Source organism: Myodes glareolus, chromosome 23, assembly GCF_982192425.1.
Source record: "Myodes glareolus chromosome 23, mMyoGla1.1, whole genome shotgun sequence".
Classification (NCBI taxonomy): Eukaryota; Metazoa; Chordata; class Mammalia; order Rodentia; family Cricetidae; genus Myodes; species Myodes glareolus.
Genome location: NC_142048.1, coordinates 53,120,413 through 53,139,494, shown reverse-complemented (window position 1 = coordinate 53,139,494; position 19,082 = coordinate 53,120,413). Strand labels below are relative to the sequence as shown.

Below are 19,082 nucleotides of genomic sequence, written 5' to 3'. Positions count from 1 at the left end.
TGGCACCCATGGGCATCCGACATGCCACTTCTCAGGGTTGTAAAAGCTCACTGAAAGACACCACAACCGAGGAGGCAAAACCAGAACTGTTCCTTCAGCCCCATCACACTCACCTGTCTTAGAGCCGGTGTGGCCAGCACTTCCCGAGGCAAGCATTGCCTCAGCCTCCTGTGCTAATTACCATTGGAGACCCTGATGGGAGGCCTGGCTTGCAGAAAGATTGATTGTCATTGTAAATATTATAAAGGATTACTGAGAAAACACTTCTGTTCAGCCCCTCCACCCCCGGCAGAGACTTCCCTGGACACAGTAAGGTTAAAATAAATTCACGCAAAAATAGAAATCTAAAATTAAATATTTAATTAGAACTCTGATTTGCTTTAAAGATAGGTGGCATTACACAGGTTATGTTACACTCTCTTTATAATTTTTCTTTTGACAAAAAAGATACTGTTCATTTTAACAGGCCGCTTTAATATTAATACATGTCGAACAGGATTGGAACTGAAAATCGGCTAGAGAGGGTGATTTTACATTGTCGGGAAAATTACAGTTTTGCATTGTAAAAACATTTATTTTTTAACAATTTACCTACATGAATCAAAAAATTACAGCATATTTAATAATTTTACAAATTCTTCATAAAAAATATATCTCTGTACAAAAAGGTCTTCCGCACCTACGTTGTGACAGCAGCGTGTGGAGGGGACAGGAGGGCAGGGTAGCGACGATGGATGGATGGTTTTCCTGATCATAATGCCAGCTTTATTTCCCCCCTTTTTTATAATAGCTTTTGTTGTTCTTCTTGTTGTTGTTGTTTACAAAATATTTTACAGAAGAAAAAAATTATTGCAGCTAGCCTGAAGGCAAGATGGGCAAAGACAAGCAACAGTTGAACAGCTTCGAAGCATATAACCTGTCCCACATAGTGCGTCCCCTCACTGTGCTCTGGGCGCCTCAGGAAAAGGCTCTAAGACCTCACTGAGGAAGGTATTCTTGACTGCCCTGCTGGGTCTTCAATGCCTCTGAGACTGGTGAAACACCACACACACACACACACACACACACACACACACACACTCTCTCTCTAGGAAGGACTGGGCTAGGCTCTCACCTGAGAGTGCCCCTCGGTGTTGGTGTGTTGGTCTGAAATACCTTGATGCAGTCTGGTAGCTGGAAGTCAGTTTGCACACAAAGGAAAGCGACACAGGTCTGATCACGTGGCTCCTTGCACGTATGGATGCCCTGTCTGAGTTGTCTTCTTCGTGTAACTGGCCGGCGAAGAGGCCAAGGGTGTGGGGAGAGAGACGTTAGTTTAGACTCCAAAATCAGCATTTTGCACCTAGTCAGAGTGACTCAAACTTAGATATATACAATATATATTTATATATATATATACGTGTGTGTGTATTTCTATATACATCTAATATATATATATATATATAGTGACCCTGTTCTCCCTTGCGCACTACATACAGTCCTTGGACCTGCTGACATTTTCTGTTTTGTTTTGGCTCAATGTGTGTTTAGGAGCACATTCTTGATGACATCATCTGAATTTCCCAGGGATCTAATGAACCATTGTGTACCTAGAAGAACCTCAAGGATGTCAGTTGGGCCAGAGGAACCTGTGCCAGTACCCCTTCCTAGGACATGGACTCCTCCAACATGGAACCCAGTGGACTGAGTATTACCAGAAGAGGTCAGGAGTCTGACCTATAACAGACAGCCCTTGGAAGAAGAGCAGGCAGGAGGTAACCCAGTGGGGCCTCTGGAATACTCAGAATCCAGAACCTTGAAAGCAGCGATATATATGATATATATGATATCCTAGTGAGCTCCTTTGCCCACAGGTCCTCTGGGAAGTCCTGCATTTACTCGTCACGCAGATAGACAGATACATCCGTCTTAAAGCTAGGCATGAATGTAGTCACCACTGCAAACAGAATGTCCGCATGGCATCTGGACCCACCTGCCAGTGCAAATCTGGGATGTGCAAAGGGGAAGTTTTTACCGTGTTGGCTGTGCATGAAACATCAAATAATAAAATAAGCATCATCTTTCCAAAAATACTTTTATCAAACAAATATAAATAAAAATAAACATGATCTTCTCTTTGAATTTCTTACAGACATTTCTCTGGCCCTGTCTTCTCTCCAGGCTGTTTATTTTATCCTGTGGGCCGTGCCACCTGGCTTATTTATACCATAATGGATAGTCTTTTGTTGGCCATGCCACCGGGCTTACTTATGCCATAATGGATAGTCTACCAATAAGGAACTTTAGGTTTGGAAATCATTGCAATAATTTTTTTTTTCAAGAAGGCAAGTAATCTATACAACAGTCACCACAAGGGTGTGCGAGCCACGCCTGCCCTTCCGATCCTGATTGCAACTTGGATTCCCTTCTGATTTCCTCTGAGCTTGGGTGTGGCTGTGAGATAGACTTTCAGGGCAGCTGCGCAGGTGATGTTACAGAACAGAGACAGCAAGCAACCCGGAAGGAAAGACTGCACTGTGAACTGAGACCCGGGGGTTCACAAGCTACCTAAAATAAATTACTAGTCACATCGATACATGGAAAACAGACATTGTTGGAGACCTCTGTTGCCAATCAGTGTGGCACAAACAAGAGTTGTGTGCACGTGAAGGAGAGAAAACAAAGGAAAGGAAAGGCTTCGTTTCAACCACCGGTGGTTGGCAATGAATTTGACACATAAACGTGGCTAACAGAAATGATAATAAAATAACTTCTTCACAGTACAGTCTCCTTTTCAAACTGCCCTGTCTGGGGCTATTTCCCCTTCAACCCAGCTTAACTGATGGTGGCATCTTCTGCTTGACAATACAACATGAGAAAATGCTTATGTACAATGTAGAGCGTATATAAACCCTGTGTAAATAGTCTATTTAAAAACCAGACTCAGTCATTCTTAACACCCTAGTGCAAAATGTTGAGATTCAAAAATTCTGGGATGGAACGGCTTGACTTGTGAGACCTGCAAACATCCCTAGTGATTGATGGATGCCCAGGGAAGCCTGAAGGTCCTCCGAGCTTGTCGTGTCTCAGGCAGGGCAGAGGGAAGCAAGCGTGTGCGGGTGCACTTCCCAGAAGGCGTTTTCTCCAGGAAGGTGTTTCTTTTGTAGAGAACTCTTGTCCAGTGAGGAGGGATAAAAGGAAAAGAAAAACACAAAACACGTATCGAGTCGCTACCATTTTGTCGCCGCACCTGAAGGATGTATCCGTGTGCTTAGAAGACTCCATTCAAAGGCATCCTGGCCACACAGAGACACAGAAGTCAGAGGCATGAAGGACCACCTGTCTCTACGACTCCGCAGTCTTCTTTGCCCTCGCCGGTGTTGGCTTCTTGATTTCCGGCGGATGCAGCAAGGTTTTGATAATCCGCTTTCCCGATGACAATGTGTTTGCAAGTTTAGCCTCAGAAGACTTGGTCATGACTGAGAAGAGATTCCCACTGTGTTATGCCAGCAGATGATGGCCAAGGTTGCTGCAGCAAGGCAAGAGTAGAAGGGAGGGTGGTATATGGCACCAAAGGATTTTACTGCTTGTCCATCAGAGGTATGGCTATGAATCGGTCCTAGGGGGCACTGAGGGCTATACCACTGTACACACTGTGTTCAGAGTCGTGTCAAACCTCACAGCCTTGGCCTCTGTGGGTTTTAAGTTTGTATCATACATGGGGTTTTCAAATGAAGCTTGTCCATTACTGTTCTCATGGCCGGCGTAGCCATTATATTGAACTTTTGGTCTTGTTCTACAGAGAAAAGAGAGCACACAGTCAGATCAGACCCTTCCCTGCAACGACACAGGCCCGTTTCCCAGCCTCCTCTCAGCCTTTGCGCTTCCTCGTCAGGAAGTTTTTCTGTCAGGTTCTGAGGCGGCGGGCAGAGCAGCTACTTCAACACTGTTGGTTCTTTAAAAATTGGTGGTTGACGTTCTGTGGGCTTGGGCAGTTCTGTGGGCCCAAGGGCAGTAGGACCAGGATTTATCCCTAGTGCAGGAGCTGGTATCTTACTCAGCCTTGATGAAGGGAAGAGCACGGGGTAGGGGGCCTTTGTTCTGCCTCAGCTTAATGTACCAGATTTTGTTGACTCTCCAGGGGAGGCCTTACCCTCTCTGAGATGTGGATGCGTGGGGGGGGGGGGAGGGACACGCTTGGGTGCACGGAAGGTGGGGGAGGGAGCCGGAGCAGGGGAGGGAAGGAGAACAAAAAACAAAAAGCTTTTAAATATAAAAGTTAAAGAAATGATCCCAGGTGGCAGTGGTCCACACCTTTAATCCTCAGGAGGCAGAATCAGGCGGATCTCTGTGAGTTTGAGGCCAGTCTGCTCTACAAGAGCTGGTTCTAGGACAGGCTTCAAAGCCACAGAGAAACCCTGTCTTGAAAAACCAAAAATAAGTAAGTAAGTAAATTAAATAAATAAAGTGATGGTTGGGGTTATGAATAGGACATAAAATTAGTAATAATTTTCAAAAGTAAAAGAAAAAACCCTCTTTATGTGCTGGATAGAGGTTTGGAGAACCTTCCAAGGTAACAGCGGAAAGCCCTCTCAGCCCAGTAAAGCTCTGCTTCATTGTGAGATTAATGCTCACTTTAGTGGGGAGGGGCGGTCACCCAAAACCATTTCAATTTCAAAGCAGTTCATCTCCAGCCTTAGCAGCATTCACTGAATGTTGCTCACTTTTACAATAGAAGTTGTGTTTCTCTTGTGGGTCAAGTGTAAACCAGCTTGGGGCTGGAGCGATAGCTTGGCACTTAAGAGCACTAGCTTTTGATGATCCAGTCATGGCAGCTCACAGTTGCCCTCTCCTGGCCTCCGTGAGTACTGCACACACACAGTGCACAATGCATGCAAACAGACAGAAAAACCACTCATATACAAAACAAAAGAAATAATTATCTTTGGAAGAGCCTGTTTGTTGAAATGAGACTCATGATTAAAATGTTTCTATATGTGTGGCTAAAGAAAACCCTTTCTTCACAAGCCATGTTTAAAAAGAGGGGTTTTAGAGTATAAAAAAAAATAATTAAAAAAACGAATTAAATGTGGCACTGGGCAGACGACCTTGTCAGTAAGGGTGTCTGCTCAGAGCATGGGGGTGGGGGTGGGGCTGAGTTCAAATCCTCACAGAAAAAGCCAGATGTCGTGGCACACATCTGTAATCCCTGCACCGGGGAACACAGAGACAGGTGGGTCCCTGGAGCTCTCAGGTTTGCAGTCATCCTAGCCAAACTAGTGAGCTGGTTCAGGGAGTGACTGTGTCTCCAAAAGAGAGATGGAGAGCTGTAGAAGAAAAGACCCAGTATGGACCCCTGGCCTACACACGCAGATGCATGTATGCATGTGTACTTGCAATGCATACCTACACACACCCACTGAAAATGTACATATAATACTCATATATCCCAGAACACACCATGTAAGAAAGAAAAGGGAAAAATAAAAATCTAAACACATCTGGTCATCTTCCCCCTCCCTTTATCTTGGAAGAAACCAGATAAAAACATATGTCATGTGGGAAAAAATGTCACGTTCATGCAAACAAACACACGGGTATCACAACCACCTGAGGGTGGAGAGAAAAGAAATTCATCTAAGGATGTACTCATTGATTAGCTCAGGTTTTCATCTGTTCATTAATAGAATGATAAATAGAACATGTGTGGTCTTCAGAAACCTGGTCTCGGTCAGCAGGATGTCTCTCTGTGGTTGCCCCAGGAGTTAGCAACACTAGCGACATTGAACTTGGAAAATGCTTGAGGAACGCTAGTCAGCAAACCCTTCTCATTCAGTGCTAATGAACAAAAGACCTGCCTGAAGTTTGTGATTCATCACTTGAGCCAGAGTGACCCTGTTCTCTCACTGTTAAAGGATTTACAGGGACAGGAGAAGAGATACCAGAACCCAGACCCAGTTCATTGAGAGGTGGCATCAGAACCATGAGCTCTGACTGAGAACCTCTTCCCAATACAGAAGGATGAGGGACAGGAACTCCAGCCTGCTGGGACTTTGGAGCACCTGAAAAGCAACGCCCAGCCATATCATTAAGGAATATCTCTATCTGCTGAAGCTGAGAGACAGGCACTATATGAGCATGGACTCAGGAGAGGCTCACCCAATGAAGGCCTGGGACACTGGCTTTCCACATACTTTCTTTAATTTTTTTTTTTGCATCTTGCTAATATGGCCGGGAAATAGATAACAGATCCTGTGGATTTGTTCATCACAGTGTCCTCTCTGTATCCCCAATGAGCCCGAGAGGAAAACCTGCTGACTTTCATATTCACCATGCAGCCCTTTCGTTTTATATGGATGGAGGTGGAGGGATCCGTCATTGTGACACCCAAGGCCCCACTCACTGGAGAAGGTGGCAGCTCACTTCCCTGTTAGCAGGTGTCAGTGTGGGAGCTGCTACCCTCATCCCTTCATGGAAGTACCTAACCACTGAGACTTGGTAGGAGGCTCTTGGATTTAAAGGAAATGATGTAGCGTTCTAAATCCACCTCATGCTTCCCCATCTAGGACTTCAGATATAATCAGGACTCATTAAGTCACAGACGAATACAGGTGATTGTTCAGTATTGTTGTTGGCAGGGACAATTGTTCCTGACCGGCAGAGCTGTTAGCCTCTCAGAGATAGGTTGAAGTCTAGGTCTTGGACACACAGGGACTTGTCCACCTGGTCTCAGGGCTGAAGAAGACCAGAGTCTGACCTTTGTAACAGCACAGACCCGTCCTTGTGGTGAGGACGCTAGGTGGGTGAAAAAGAATTGACAGGGATTATGAATTCCTGTTGTTTCTTTCAGCTCCAAAAGAAGAACATTTTAATTTCATCCTTTTAAAAATAAAACTGCTCCCTGCCATGGTACTGTGGGACATGGGGTGGCTGTGCCATCAGCAGAGAGATGAATTAGTGTACTGTTTTCTGCAAAATAAATGATAACAATGTGGTTTGTATATCTGTGGGGAACCAAGGAAGCCTTGCGTAAATGTGTATCTTTTCACATGGGCACAGCCGTTATCCAAGACCCAGTGACTCAGGCGCACGGAAGTGGCAATGCCTTCCCCGTGGGAGTGAAGCTTAGAGCGAAGGCAAAGTGTGTGCAAAAATTAGCAGCTTCCTCCTTCAAAAACTGCACCCTGCCACAGACCTCCTACCAAGAAGAGCTAGCCTCTCTCCATTGTGCTGGGTGGGATAAATGTGCTGAGCTTCTGACTGACTGCATGTTGGTGCTGCTCCAGGTAAGCAAGTGTGACCCACCTTCCCGGTGCATGGATCTCCACGTCTGATCTTTCCTCATTCCTTTATCACCTTAGTCAGGGTCCCAGGACCAAGCTGCGCAGAAAGCGGCTAACCTCTGGGGTTTCTTTCCCATGGTTGTGTTTTTAAAATAAGAATACTGACAGCCACAGGCAATGAGGACAGAGCTACAAACTACGGAGTCTTAGAATCTTGTGTCACTTAAGAATAAGGCAGTTGCACATTTAAAGACATTCAGTACATAACTTATTTAAAGATCCCCTCACTTCAATTTTGTTTGTATAACAAAGATTAAATGGAAACTTGTGCATTATATTAAAACATGTGACAAACTTAAGAAATCACCTTGTTTCTGGGGCTCATAATGGTGCTATTTTTATAAAATGCTACTACTAAAAAGCCAGTAGAGTTGTAGAGTGATTTGGCACACAACTTTTTCCAGAATTATATTATCCACACAGAGAAAATGCACACAAGGACTTTGAATTTTTCACAACCGGTGTTTGCTTGCTTATTTTGTCAGGGTCTCATGAAGCCCAGGCTAGCCTCAAACTCTCTATGTAATTGAAGGGAACGCTGAACTCCTGGTCTACCTGCCTTGACCTCCAGGATGCTGGGATTACAGGCATACAGTAGGAATAGGACCCTGAGTTTTGTACATCCCACACGAGTGCTCTGTCAGAAGAGTGCATCCCTAGACTGCCTAGAATGTTTCCTTTTCCTTTAAACTCCATGCATACATAGTAACTCCAAAGAAAAGAATCAATTCATTCAAATTTCTTCAAAACCCATAAATTCTGACATTTCCCATTAATAACGATTTTCAAGTTAATAGATGTCAATGTATCTTTTCAAGGGATGGAGCACAGGTAGCTAGCTATTCAGACATACTAAGAACTTTCGAATTTGCTGAAGCAAGAAAGCCATCAAAAATATATAAATCTTTGATTCATACAGTTGAAAGGGCCACAGAAACCATTTCTTTGCCTCTCCTGCTGGAAGGCTGCAACTCTCCCAAGGCTCTGAAATCCTTAGGACCGATGACCAGCAAGCATATGCTTATTTTCAGACCAGTCATTCACTCTTTTAAAGCTAGCTACTTAGACATGCCCTGCTGACAAAACAGATAAAAATCAAACAATGAAAAAAATGGATCAAAACAAAAATCATCCGCAGACACTCTGGAGTCTACACATTCATATCTACAGAAGCATGTCTGCATTCCGCGTCAACTTTTCGGCAACGTACAATACTATGTGCATGAGAATTCAAGCACACCGCTGTTCAAGCCGACACACCACACCAAGAACCCTTGCAGGGAACTCCCGTCTCTGCCGTACCTGTGTTTGTAGAGGTAAAATGCAAACCCTGATAAAATTAGAGCAAAGAAGGGAACGAGAATTGCAGCTGCCACGGAGCCGCTGCTGGTGCCCTGGTAATGATTTGAAGAATCTGCATCCGAGTTGGAAGGATCTAGAAGACAAAAAGAGTTGGAATTTGATGGTATTGGGTACTGCTTAGGCAAAAATAGGCGTCTATGATATATTTTAAAGGTGAACACAAGAATCAGAATTTCTGTCCCACGACAAAGCCACCCAGTGTTCTTCCCTGAAGATTGCTCATCACACTTGCTCTTCGTGGACTTTCCTGTTCTGAGCTAGCTATGCAAATGGAATCCTCTAGACTTTTAATTAGCCTCATGGCTCACAGGTCACCCCTGTCTTATCAAGCATTAGTACTTTACTACTTTTCTAATGTGGACTGATAATTCCTGCATCGATGTACACACCACACTTTTTCTTATTTTTTAGCTGATGGACTTTTGGAACGTTGCTTCTTGAGTGATGGATGATACAGATGATGCTAAAAGAATCTGGGACATGTGTGTGAGGACGTGTGCTCAGTTCTCTTGGCAGGTCAAGGACGGGTGCCGTTCTCTGTTTTACTCTGTGTCTAATTCCTACGAACTTCATCAGTCAAAACAGTTGAACGGCTTCACATTCTGCTGGCAAAATCTGAACTCCAATCTCTTTGCCTCTTTGACAAAACTTGTTTTGATTTTGTTTCCCAGCCGTAACGGGGCCTGCGAAGCAGTGTCCCCATGCAGTTTTGCTTTGCACTTCCCCTGTGACTGATCTTCTCTGATATTGTTCATCTCATTTGTCAGCTTGATGGGATCTATAACAACCTGACAGAGAAGCCTCTGGGTATGCCTATGGGGAATTATCCTGATCACATTAATAGAGGTGGTACGATCCACTCCCCATGGGTGGTGGTATCAGTCCATGTCTGGGATGCTGGACTGTATGAGTCAGAAAAGTGAACGGAGCATGTGTTCATTGCTCTCTGTTTCTGATTGTGTGACATGTGTGTAAACTCCCACTTGAGTGTAAACTCCCACTTTACTTCCTGCCATGATGGGCTATAACCTTGGCTGTGAGCCAGCATGAAGCCTTTCTCCCTTAACCTACTCCCGGCAGAATATTTCATCTCGGCAATGAGAGAAGATGTTAACAAAACGTCCAACATCTTTTGTGGGCTTGTTGTCTGTTTGTATAGGATCTGGGAAACTTATGCTCCCCAGCTCCTGTGTTGTTGGCTTGGTCATCGGCTTCTATGATACAGAGCCATGAGTCCTTTATGTCCTATAGATGCCCAGAAGTGCTCAAATTTATCATGTTCACATATTTTCTCTCATCCTGTGTGTACTGGGGACATCACTCATTTTTCCTATGGAAACCAATTCATACTTAGCATCGTGCGGATGTTCCCACAGTAAAATTGTCTTTCAGATTAACTTAATTTCAGTACCCATTCAAACATAATCACTTTTATTTGGTTTATCTATTGACTGAAAACAATTAGGAGGTTGTTATTTTCATCCATAAAAAATAAAAAAGGTTTTATCCAGCATTCTTAAATGAATGATGACCACTGGGGCATCACTAGAACACTGGCTTTTCTAATTAGCTGAAAAGGAGACTCACTTGGGATCCAAATTATTTTCTAAAGCAAATTGTTTCTTTCTTACAATAAGGTCACCATCCCAGGGGGATAAAGATTTCTTGTTAACACAAGCTGTTGTTTTGTTCTGTTGAAAAGAATGGGGGAAGATGAAGCAGACATGCTGGGAATCAATGGCGGCTTCTGCCCTTCACCGCAGAGGTGAACCTGACACGCCTGTTGTCTCTAGAGCAGCTCATTGGTGGCTGTGACCCTTGTCGGAGGGTGGGAAACAGAAGAAAAGGAGGACAAATGGGGGCTGGATTTGGCCTAGAGCAAGGGACAAACTTTAGCCCTGGCTAGTGTTAGTCGGAAGCATTTGTTCGGTTTCATTACATGCAGATAACACAATCCTTTTAGAAAGATTGCCTCAGCCACAGCTGACATGCATTTAAGTTCTGATTAGGAGACTGAATTCAGGATGGCAGAAAGGTAATATTTTATAATGGCTTGTCCTTACTGATTAGGTTTTGTTCGGTAACCTATCGATGGACGACCTCTTTCCTTCCCTGTCTTGGGTATCTGGGTGGCAGTCCTGCCAATGCGCCATCAGTGGCAGTCATCCCAGTTCGCGGTCTCATGCTGGCTTCCTGTGTCTAAGTCTGTAGGACCAACATCTGCACGGCAACATTCTCCCCCCCGCCACACACAAAAATCAATGTGCTGATGACAGCATACAAGCAAGTAAATCAGTTTATTCTGCCCAGGTTGAAATACAGTACTAATCTCATTTCACAAATGCTTCTGCTTCCTTGTTTGTGGGCGTGGATAATGACCTCCAGGAGAGGAGAACTCAGCACACAAAGCAAGTCCTGGTTGGAATCTCACCTAGTGAGTCATTCTAGAGTTGGCTAGGTAGGAAGGTAGGAGTGGATGGGGAAGAGTTGGGGAGAAGGGGTGAACGTTATCTATTATATGAAATTCTGAAGGAATTAATCAAAGCACTATTTATATGATGCAGCTGATACCCCAATTCTTCCCGATCACCTTTTTGGGTCACCTCTTTGCAGCTTCTTCTCAGAAGGGTCATTTAAAGGCCCAACTGATTGCTGCTTTAAACAAAGAAACAATGAACCAACAGTAGGTAAGTTTACCTTGTCTTTCCAGCTTGAATTTCCCAAAGTCTTTTCCATGTATGTCACCCTGAAAGGAGAATCCCCCTCTCTCAAGTCCTGAGGACACCTGGTATGCAGAAAGGAGGGCAAGGCATAAGAAAAAGGAGAGAAAATGTAGCTGTCACCCAAACCTAACTGTTACCACTGCGATTTAGACACCGCATGACCAGAGCATAATTTTCCCCCAACTAATTTTAGTGACATAGGGAAATGGAAAATCAGGATTGAGCTGAAGTAAAAGCAACAATGGGAAAATCAGGATTGAGCTGAAATAAAAGCAACAATGGGAAGGGTCATTGTCCTAGTTGGATCCCTACCAGCACTGGGCACGACCTTCCCTAATGAGGAACACTGTTTATCAGCGCACAACTCTCATTATATGATTTCACTGGGATGAACTCCAACAGCATCATGGGAGGCTGTGTAACTCTGTTAGATAGTGAACGGGAACATAACAAATGTCAAACTTGCAGAGAAAATTATGAAGTGGAACATGGCCACTTTGCTTTCTGGTACAGGAGGGTCTTCTGTCTATGTGTTACTTTCATTGGTTAAAAAAGAAATTGCCTTGGCCTTTTGATAGGACAGAAAATTAGGTGGGTGGAGTAGACAGAACAGGATGCTGGGAAGAAGGCAGACAGAGAGGGCCACCCACCATAAAGCTGCCAGGTCAGACATGCTGATTCTTTCCCGGTAAGTCACAGCCTTGTGGTGACATACAGATTATTAGAAATGGGTTGAATTAAGATGCGAGAGTTAGCCAATAAGAGGCTAGATATAATGGGCTAGGCAGTGTTTAAATAAATACAATTTGTGTGTGATTATTTTGGGGGGTTAAGCTAGTTGGGTGGTGGTAAGCAGCCATCCACTCCTTTTACTACAGCTTTCTATGTTTTCTGATCATGACTCTCTTGAAGCCTTCAGAGATTTTTTTTATTTTTTTTATTGAGCTCTACCTCTTTCTCTGCTCCCCTCCCTTCCTCTCTCCTCTCCCGCTTCAATCCTCCCCCAAGGTTCCCATGCCCCCAATTTACTCAGGAGATCTTGTGTTTTTTCCTACTTCCCATGTAGATTAGATCTATGTACATCTTTTTCTACTTTCTACTTCCCATGTAGATTATATCTATGTAAGTCTCTCTTAGTGTCCTCATTGTTGTCTAAGTTCTCTGGGATTGTGGTTTGTAGGCTGGTTTTCTTTGTTTTATGTTTAAAAACCACCTATGAGTGAGTACATGTGATAATTGTCTTTCTGTGTCTGGGTTACCTCACTCAAATAATGTTTTCTTGCTCCATCCATTTTCCTGCAAAATTCAAGCCACAGTTCTGACAGCAAAGCTGTGGTATTAAAGAGCATCACCTAGACTGAAGAACCGATTTGTCCTCTGCAGCAACAAATCCCTTAACTCTGGAGCAACTTATTTCTCATCTCAGAGAGTTGGTTGCTGCCAGCACCAAATGATGTGAACGGTGGCCATACTTCAGAGGTGCCTTCTGAGTTCCAGAGGGATGGGCAGTGTTTCCCTTGCCTAGAATTCCCAGTGCATCACGAACTCCTCTGCCCAGGCCTAAGTGTGGCGACTGTGTGAGACACTTCCTGAAAGCACTTACATAACCATCGAGTCCCCAGTTGTCATTTTCAAACTTGCTCACGAAAATATCTGCTGGGCCTTTGATATGAAAAGCTTTCAAAAGCAGGTGGGCCTCTTCCTTCTTGTAGACCCCTGAAAAGATGTTAGAGTCGTCAGTCCTGCCCTGCAGAAGTCAGAGTCTGTGACCTGATCATTCACTGACCCAACCAGGACCAGTTACAGTGGGGAAATCATACCACAGACAACAGAACATTTAAACATATGTTTTATCTTGAAGATTGAACCTCAGTATTTTTACCACTGTGGGACCGGAGAAATTACTTCTTTTTTTATATTATTTTATTGATTTTTATCGAGCTCTACATTTTTCTCTGCTCTCCTCCCAATCACTTTCTACCAAAGTTCTTGAATGACTCTTTCTCAAACAGATGTATCATTACACTATGCTCAACACTGCTATCCAATGAGAAAATTACTACGAACTCAAACCTGCTGATGGAAAGAGCCAGCGTCTTCATGTATCTTTTATTTGCTTCTGAAGACAGGGGTATGGAGAGAAAACAGACCACAACCTTAACTCAAAACACAGCTCATTTTAGAGATGGCTGGCCCAGTTCGTAGGAAAAGCATCATGGGGGTGAGGAGGTAAGAATAACACAAGAGGCAGGCAGAGGGACCAAGCAGCTGCACCTGTGAGCTACACCTGGCTAGGGATGACTGTGGTGCTGCCCAGAGACAGGATGGAAATCTGCCTTACACTGACAATTAGGGCCCCACCAAGGGAAGAATACACAAACCACAGACATTAAGCAAATAGTGTTGAACCTGTCATACATCCCACAGGCAGAGAGGACACAGGGCTAGGGGCCGTGCTATGCAAAGTTGCACAGGAAACATACTAACTCACTATCACTCCCTAGAGGAGCACATCCAAACATCCCAGAGGTGAGTTCCACAAGCAGACACCCCAGAGGGAGGGACCCACCGCTGCTGCCAACTGACAGGAGCCACCTGCATCTCACTCTGAGCAGCACCTTCCCTACTGCAGGCAACGCTCTGATCTTTTTTTCTTTTCATGAATTTAACCTCCAAATTTTTGAATTTGGACCCAAGTTCTACACGATGAAAGGAGAGATAACAAATATATCTTCATTTTTCAGATTACAAAAAAAAGCACAAAGAATGAAAAATGTTACATATCCAGCAAGCCGCTCTGCAGATATCACTTCCTTCCATCCTCTGGCCGGTCCCATACTGTGGGGCACCATACTGTGGGAAGCCTGAATGCTCCTGCACCTCCCAGGTCCAAACCACTGAATTCCCAATTGTCTGTGGAGTCAGAGGGCTTAAATACCATTGGATCTTATTCTCTCTCTCTATCTCCCTCTCTCTCTCTCCCCCATCTCCCTCTCTCTCTATCTCCCTTTCTCTCTCTCTCTCTCTCTTTCTCTCTCTCTCCCCCCCCCCCGTGTGTGTGTGTGTGTGTGTGTGTGTGTGTGTGTGTACAAATGAGCTCACCCATCCACGCATAAAGACAAGCTAGAGGTTGATGTTGAATATCTGTTGAATACCTTCCTCTATTGTTCTCCAATTTAGTTCTGAGACAGAGTCTTTCATTGATTGAACCTGGAACCCAGCGCTTGACTAGTATGAATGCTAGCAAGCACCTGGGATGTTCTTCCCTGTGACTTCCAGTGCTGGGGTTACAGATGTATACCAGCACACAGAGGTTTTGAAGATGTGCCGAGGACCTGAAGTCAGGTACCTATGCTGGGTTGTGAAGGTTTACCTACTGAGACAGCTCCCAGCTTGTATTAGAGAATTTATTTGAAGAAAAAAATACCAAGTTCCCAATTCTATGAAGAGGAATGTCCAATCAGAGTGAGACTAAGGAATTTAAATATTTAGAAGTTCCACACGGGCTGGGTGTAGTGGTGTACTACCAGAACCGGGAAGGCAGAGGCCTGGTCTAGAGAGTGAGCTCTCAGTCAGTCAGGGATATATAGAAAGATCTCATCACACAAACAAAAATAGCTCTTTAGTTTCTTTTTTGTGTGATGGATTTCCATAACTCAATCTAAATCATTTACTTACAAAGACTGGTTGGACATTTCTCCTCACAGTACTGAGTCATTCAAGGCAAGCTTAAGTCTTAAGGAGTCATTCAGGGATAATAATATATCCCTAAAAGAGGGGGAAGTAATATAAAACAACCCTACATGTCAAAGGTGATGACTTACACCCATACTTCTGGCACAGGGGAACACGGGCAAGAAGATCCCCACAAGTCTGAATTTCTAGGCTATCCATGGCAACGCATCAGAGCATACTTTACAAAAAAGCATCCGTAGATGTACATATGATGGTGCCGTCCTTTCTGAGTACCAATCTGAGCTGAGGTTAGATGGCTTAGTGCACAGCTGGACTCTGCCAGCTACTCGCCGGAACACTTGGGAAAGAGGTTGGATTTCCCTTAGACTGAATATATGACCGAATCTCTCTTTACTTCTCTCTCTGAAAAGGTCTATTGCAAAGTTCTTACACCATAGCATCCATAAAAAGTGGAAAGGATGCTGCATGGGAAGTGCTTGAAGCATATCCGACATATGTGTTTATGAACCACAGCTTTCTGTGTTACTCAGGCCTTTTATCAACCTGTGATGAGACTCATAAGGAACATGCGTGTCAAGAAACAAGACACCCATACGACTTAATCCAGAGACATGGAGTTCTGGATAGAAATAGGGGGGTTCTTAATTTAGTATGTCGTGTACGCAATTAAAAAAAAGTCCCATTTCTGTGTCAGCTCCACAAACCTTGGAAAGAAAAACTAGCGCAAGCAGGCCACAGTTGCTGAGGACTCTAATAGCATTTGGTGTAGGCAGAGCCAGCACCATTTCTAATGACATTAGAAGCTGTACTGCCAGGCCCTCTCCAAGGAGACACCGTGGCCCATACCTGTCAGCTCCAGCTGCACTTGTGAGGCTGCGGAGAAGGTCGCATTCACCTTGCTGCTGGTTGCGTTGAACCAGTCCACAGTGAGAGTTGCGGGCTGCCTTTTTCCTAAATATTCGTAATATCCTTTCCATACCGAATTGATGAAAAACACATCAGAAGGAACTGTTGATAGAAGTGTGGACAGAGCAGAATTAAGACAGGCATTGGCGTGGAATCTGAACATTTTTAAAACACAGGAAGGCCTAAGACTGCCCAGTTAGGAAGCACTGTGAAGAACAGCGTAAAGCCAAGGGTGACCTTGAGAACTGTGTCCCAAGTGTGTGCCAAACAGCAAAGGAACAGAGACACCAAGGCTGTGGCTCTCACTGCTTCTTGAGAAGTTATTTATTAAGAACGGCTGTGCTGGATTTACTAGACATGCCAGGTACAGAGGGTTCAGTGAACTGATTGTGTTAGCTTTAGCCAGTAGGAAATGTGCTCTACTGACCCCGACTGCTACTGCTAAACCTCCGTCTTCCAGATTTATTCTCTGACAGCCATGGAAAATCTGGAGGAAACGACACTAACAGTCTGTCTGGGCCCCACTCCCAACAAATCGGCACTTTCCAGTCCTTGATGGCTCCTGCCTTGAGAAGTCAAGAGGCATACCCCCAGCTAGTATTCTATGCTAATTTCTATGGGGAAAAAATAGTCTAGTGTTAATGTGAAAGGCAGACAGGGCAATCTCATCTGTCACTTTTATATATGTTGCTTAAATATGGACATAAAAGAGACAGGGAGTCTTTGTAACGTAAAATTCCTCTGTGACAAGAATTTGCATAAAGGTAATTGGGTTATTCCTTTAGTTTTCAGTGTTTATTACAGGTATCAAGCTTGTCTTTTATGTCTCCCTGGCAATAGTCATATATAAATTCCTGTTCTCCTGACCATATCAATATAAACAGACAGAACGACACATTGTAAATACCCACCAACATTAGCACCGTGAGTCCCAGTGATTTCCACCTGAAAACATGCCTTTATCATTTAATTAGTCAAAATCGGCTGAGGATAGCATGGGCCTCAACAATGTTGGCATTGTTGGGAGAAATACTTAGCTCTCTGTAAATGTATAGCCCTTAGCAAACCTAATGATGTGATGGATGATGACATCACAGGCATGCAACCCCTACATCCATACTTCCCTTCCACTCCAACCGACCACCTTCCCATCTCCCTAGACCAGCCAAGCCTACAAAAACCAGACTAGCAAAGTAATCATTATGGAAAAATCCAGTCTGATAGCCGCCTATGGGTTGGCTATGCCCAAATTACTAATAAAGATAAGAATGGATTAAAGTTAAATTAGTAAAAAGCTGGTGTGTCAACCAAGTATTGAAGATATTTATAAATAACCAACATTGAAGATTTCTAATTATAAACAGACGTAACAGAGACTTTCATTTTAAGAAACCCACAAAGTACCTTACTTTACGTTACAACAGCCCCTAGTGTGACCATTTACCCATTAGAATTTACATGGTCTGCTGAAGATGTTGTTTGTATATGGTCCAACTACTGCCCTGAGCCACCACTGTGGGTCCATTGCTATAACAGGCCAGCCGGGCTGTGTAGAATTAGGGGGAACCTACAGCTTAGATACTATCTCAATCTCTAAGCTGAGGTGTGATCATCGGTCAGGGAGGAGATGCTTTTAGCTGGGGGTCCTTTCCACTTTACTCTCTTACTTAGAGTCACGGGCAAGAGCAAGGCAAGGATTAGATTTATAATATACCATCCTGACCAACACCATTTTCATTAGCATTTCCCTTTAGAGGAAATGACATACTGATGCTAATTTGTGTGCCCACAAAGGCGTTTATAGCTATTCCAACATCTGGAACAACACAAAGTTGGCAAGCAAAAGTGAGGATGAAAATCTACAATAACAGAAGCATATTCTGCTTAGTTCCCCAGGGTAGATGCTGCCTGGCAAAGTGTTGACTTTGTCATCGATTTATAAGTTGTATTTAAATAAGATCACTCAAAAACTCAAAGCACATTTTTCCTCCTCATGTATAGACCGGGAAAAGTCCCCTGATCCCACTGGTACTTCCTTTCTCATCAGAGAATTAAAGAGTAGGCAGAATTCGAACTATCAGCATTGCAAACAACCTTCCAGGTGGATTCTCGAATACCGTTTTATATCTGAGAAACTAGGGCTAAAAGCTGAGTAAAAAAAAAAAAAAATACTTGGCAAGTCGTCTTGTATTTTTACAAAGCTTTACTATTTTTGGTTAAAAGCAAAGTCAATCATGGCTTAAAACAAAACTGGTGGCTACGTTTTGTTCATTCAGTGCACGTTTGTTTCCCACATAGATCCACTATGCAGATGGTTTCCAGCTGGGGCACCTTTTCCCCAGGGAACAGCGTGGCATCTATTCGATTCTCCACATGACACATTATCAAGGGGCCATATCTGATGGCGGGCTGAAACCTTCATTCCAGAAGACAGAGGATGCCTGAGCTATGGAGATACTGGAAAAATAGGACTCCGCATTGGAACCGCTCAGATGGTAACTTTTGAAGTTGTCAACCGCCTCGCGCGTGCTATTTCCCTCGAGGAAGGGGACTGCAACCCTATTTATAAGGCTCTCCATCATACCACATGTGGGGCCAAAGTGCCCAGTGTGTCTTCCAATGAAGTCCTGGGACCACACCATGTATGATGACATTACGTGGTGACATTCCACTAACGAGCCACTCGGGTGGAAGAAATAGAGATGTGTGCAGGCGTGGTGCTTAATGGGGGACCGACAGATTCAGAAATGTAAATGCTAAAAATCGTCTCACTGTGCAGGGCTGAGAACAAATCAGTTTGGTTGAAAGCTAGAGCTCTTCTGGAATACGAACCTGGAGTTTTAGTAACTGTTTCATTAACTTCTCTCACTCCTTTACCTACAAGTAAAAAGACAAATTATCATTTTCAAAAACATTTATTTTTTGGAATCAGGTTGAAAAAGAAATTGTCAATTTGAAGCGATTCTCCTTCCTCTGGATCTATAAAAAGGTACAAAATATAAATATTGTATGCGCAAACACTTTCGACCCGGGTATTCGCAGTAGATCCTCCTTGTGCGTGTGGAAATACTGA

At 43.8% G+C, this 19,082-nt stretch overlaps 1 protein-coding gene across 2 annotated transcripts in view; it reads right to left on the bottom strand.

Annotated features, from left to right (window-relative positions):
* Positions 1-345: 345 nt before the first annotated feature.
* Positions 346-19,082, bottom strand: part of Csmd1 (CUB and Sushi multiple domains 1) — a 1,511,659-nt gene continuing 1,492,922 nt past the window's right edge. The window contains exons 65-70 of one of the 2 annotated variants that reach the window (XM_087901170.1): positions 18,842-18,886; positions 15,950-16,111; positions 13,011-13,123; positions 11,382-11,469; positions 8,625-8,757; positions 346-3,775 (exon numbers count right to left, since the gene is read on the bottom strand). In XM_087901170.1, coding sequence (XP_087757296.1) covers positions 3,616-3,775; positions 8,625-8,757; positions 11,382-11,469; positions 13,011-13,123; positions 15,950-16,111; positions 18,842-18,886 — 701 coding nt within the window. In that variant the 3' untranslated portion in view covers positions 346-3,615. The remainder of the gene's footprint in view (positions 3,776-8,624; positions 8,758-11,381; positions 11,470-13,010; positions 13,124-15,949; positions 16,112-18,841; positions 18,887-19,082) is intronic. The other variant, XM_087901171.1, reaches the window with a different exon arrangement.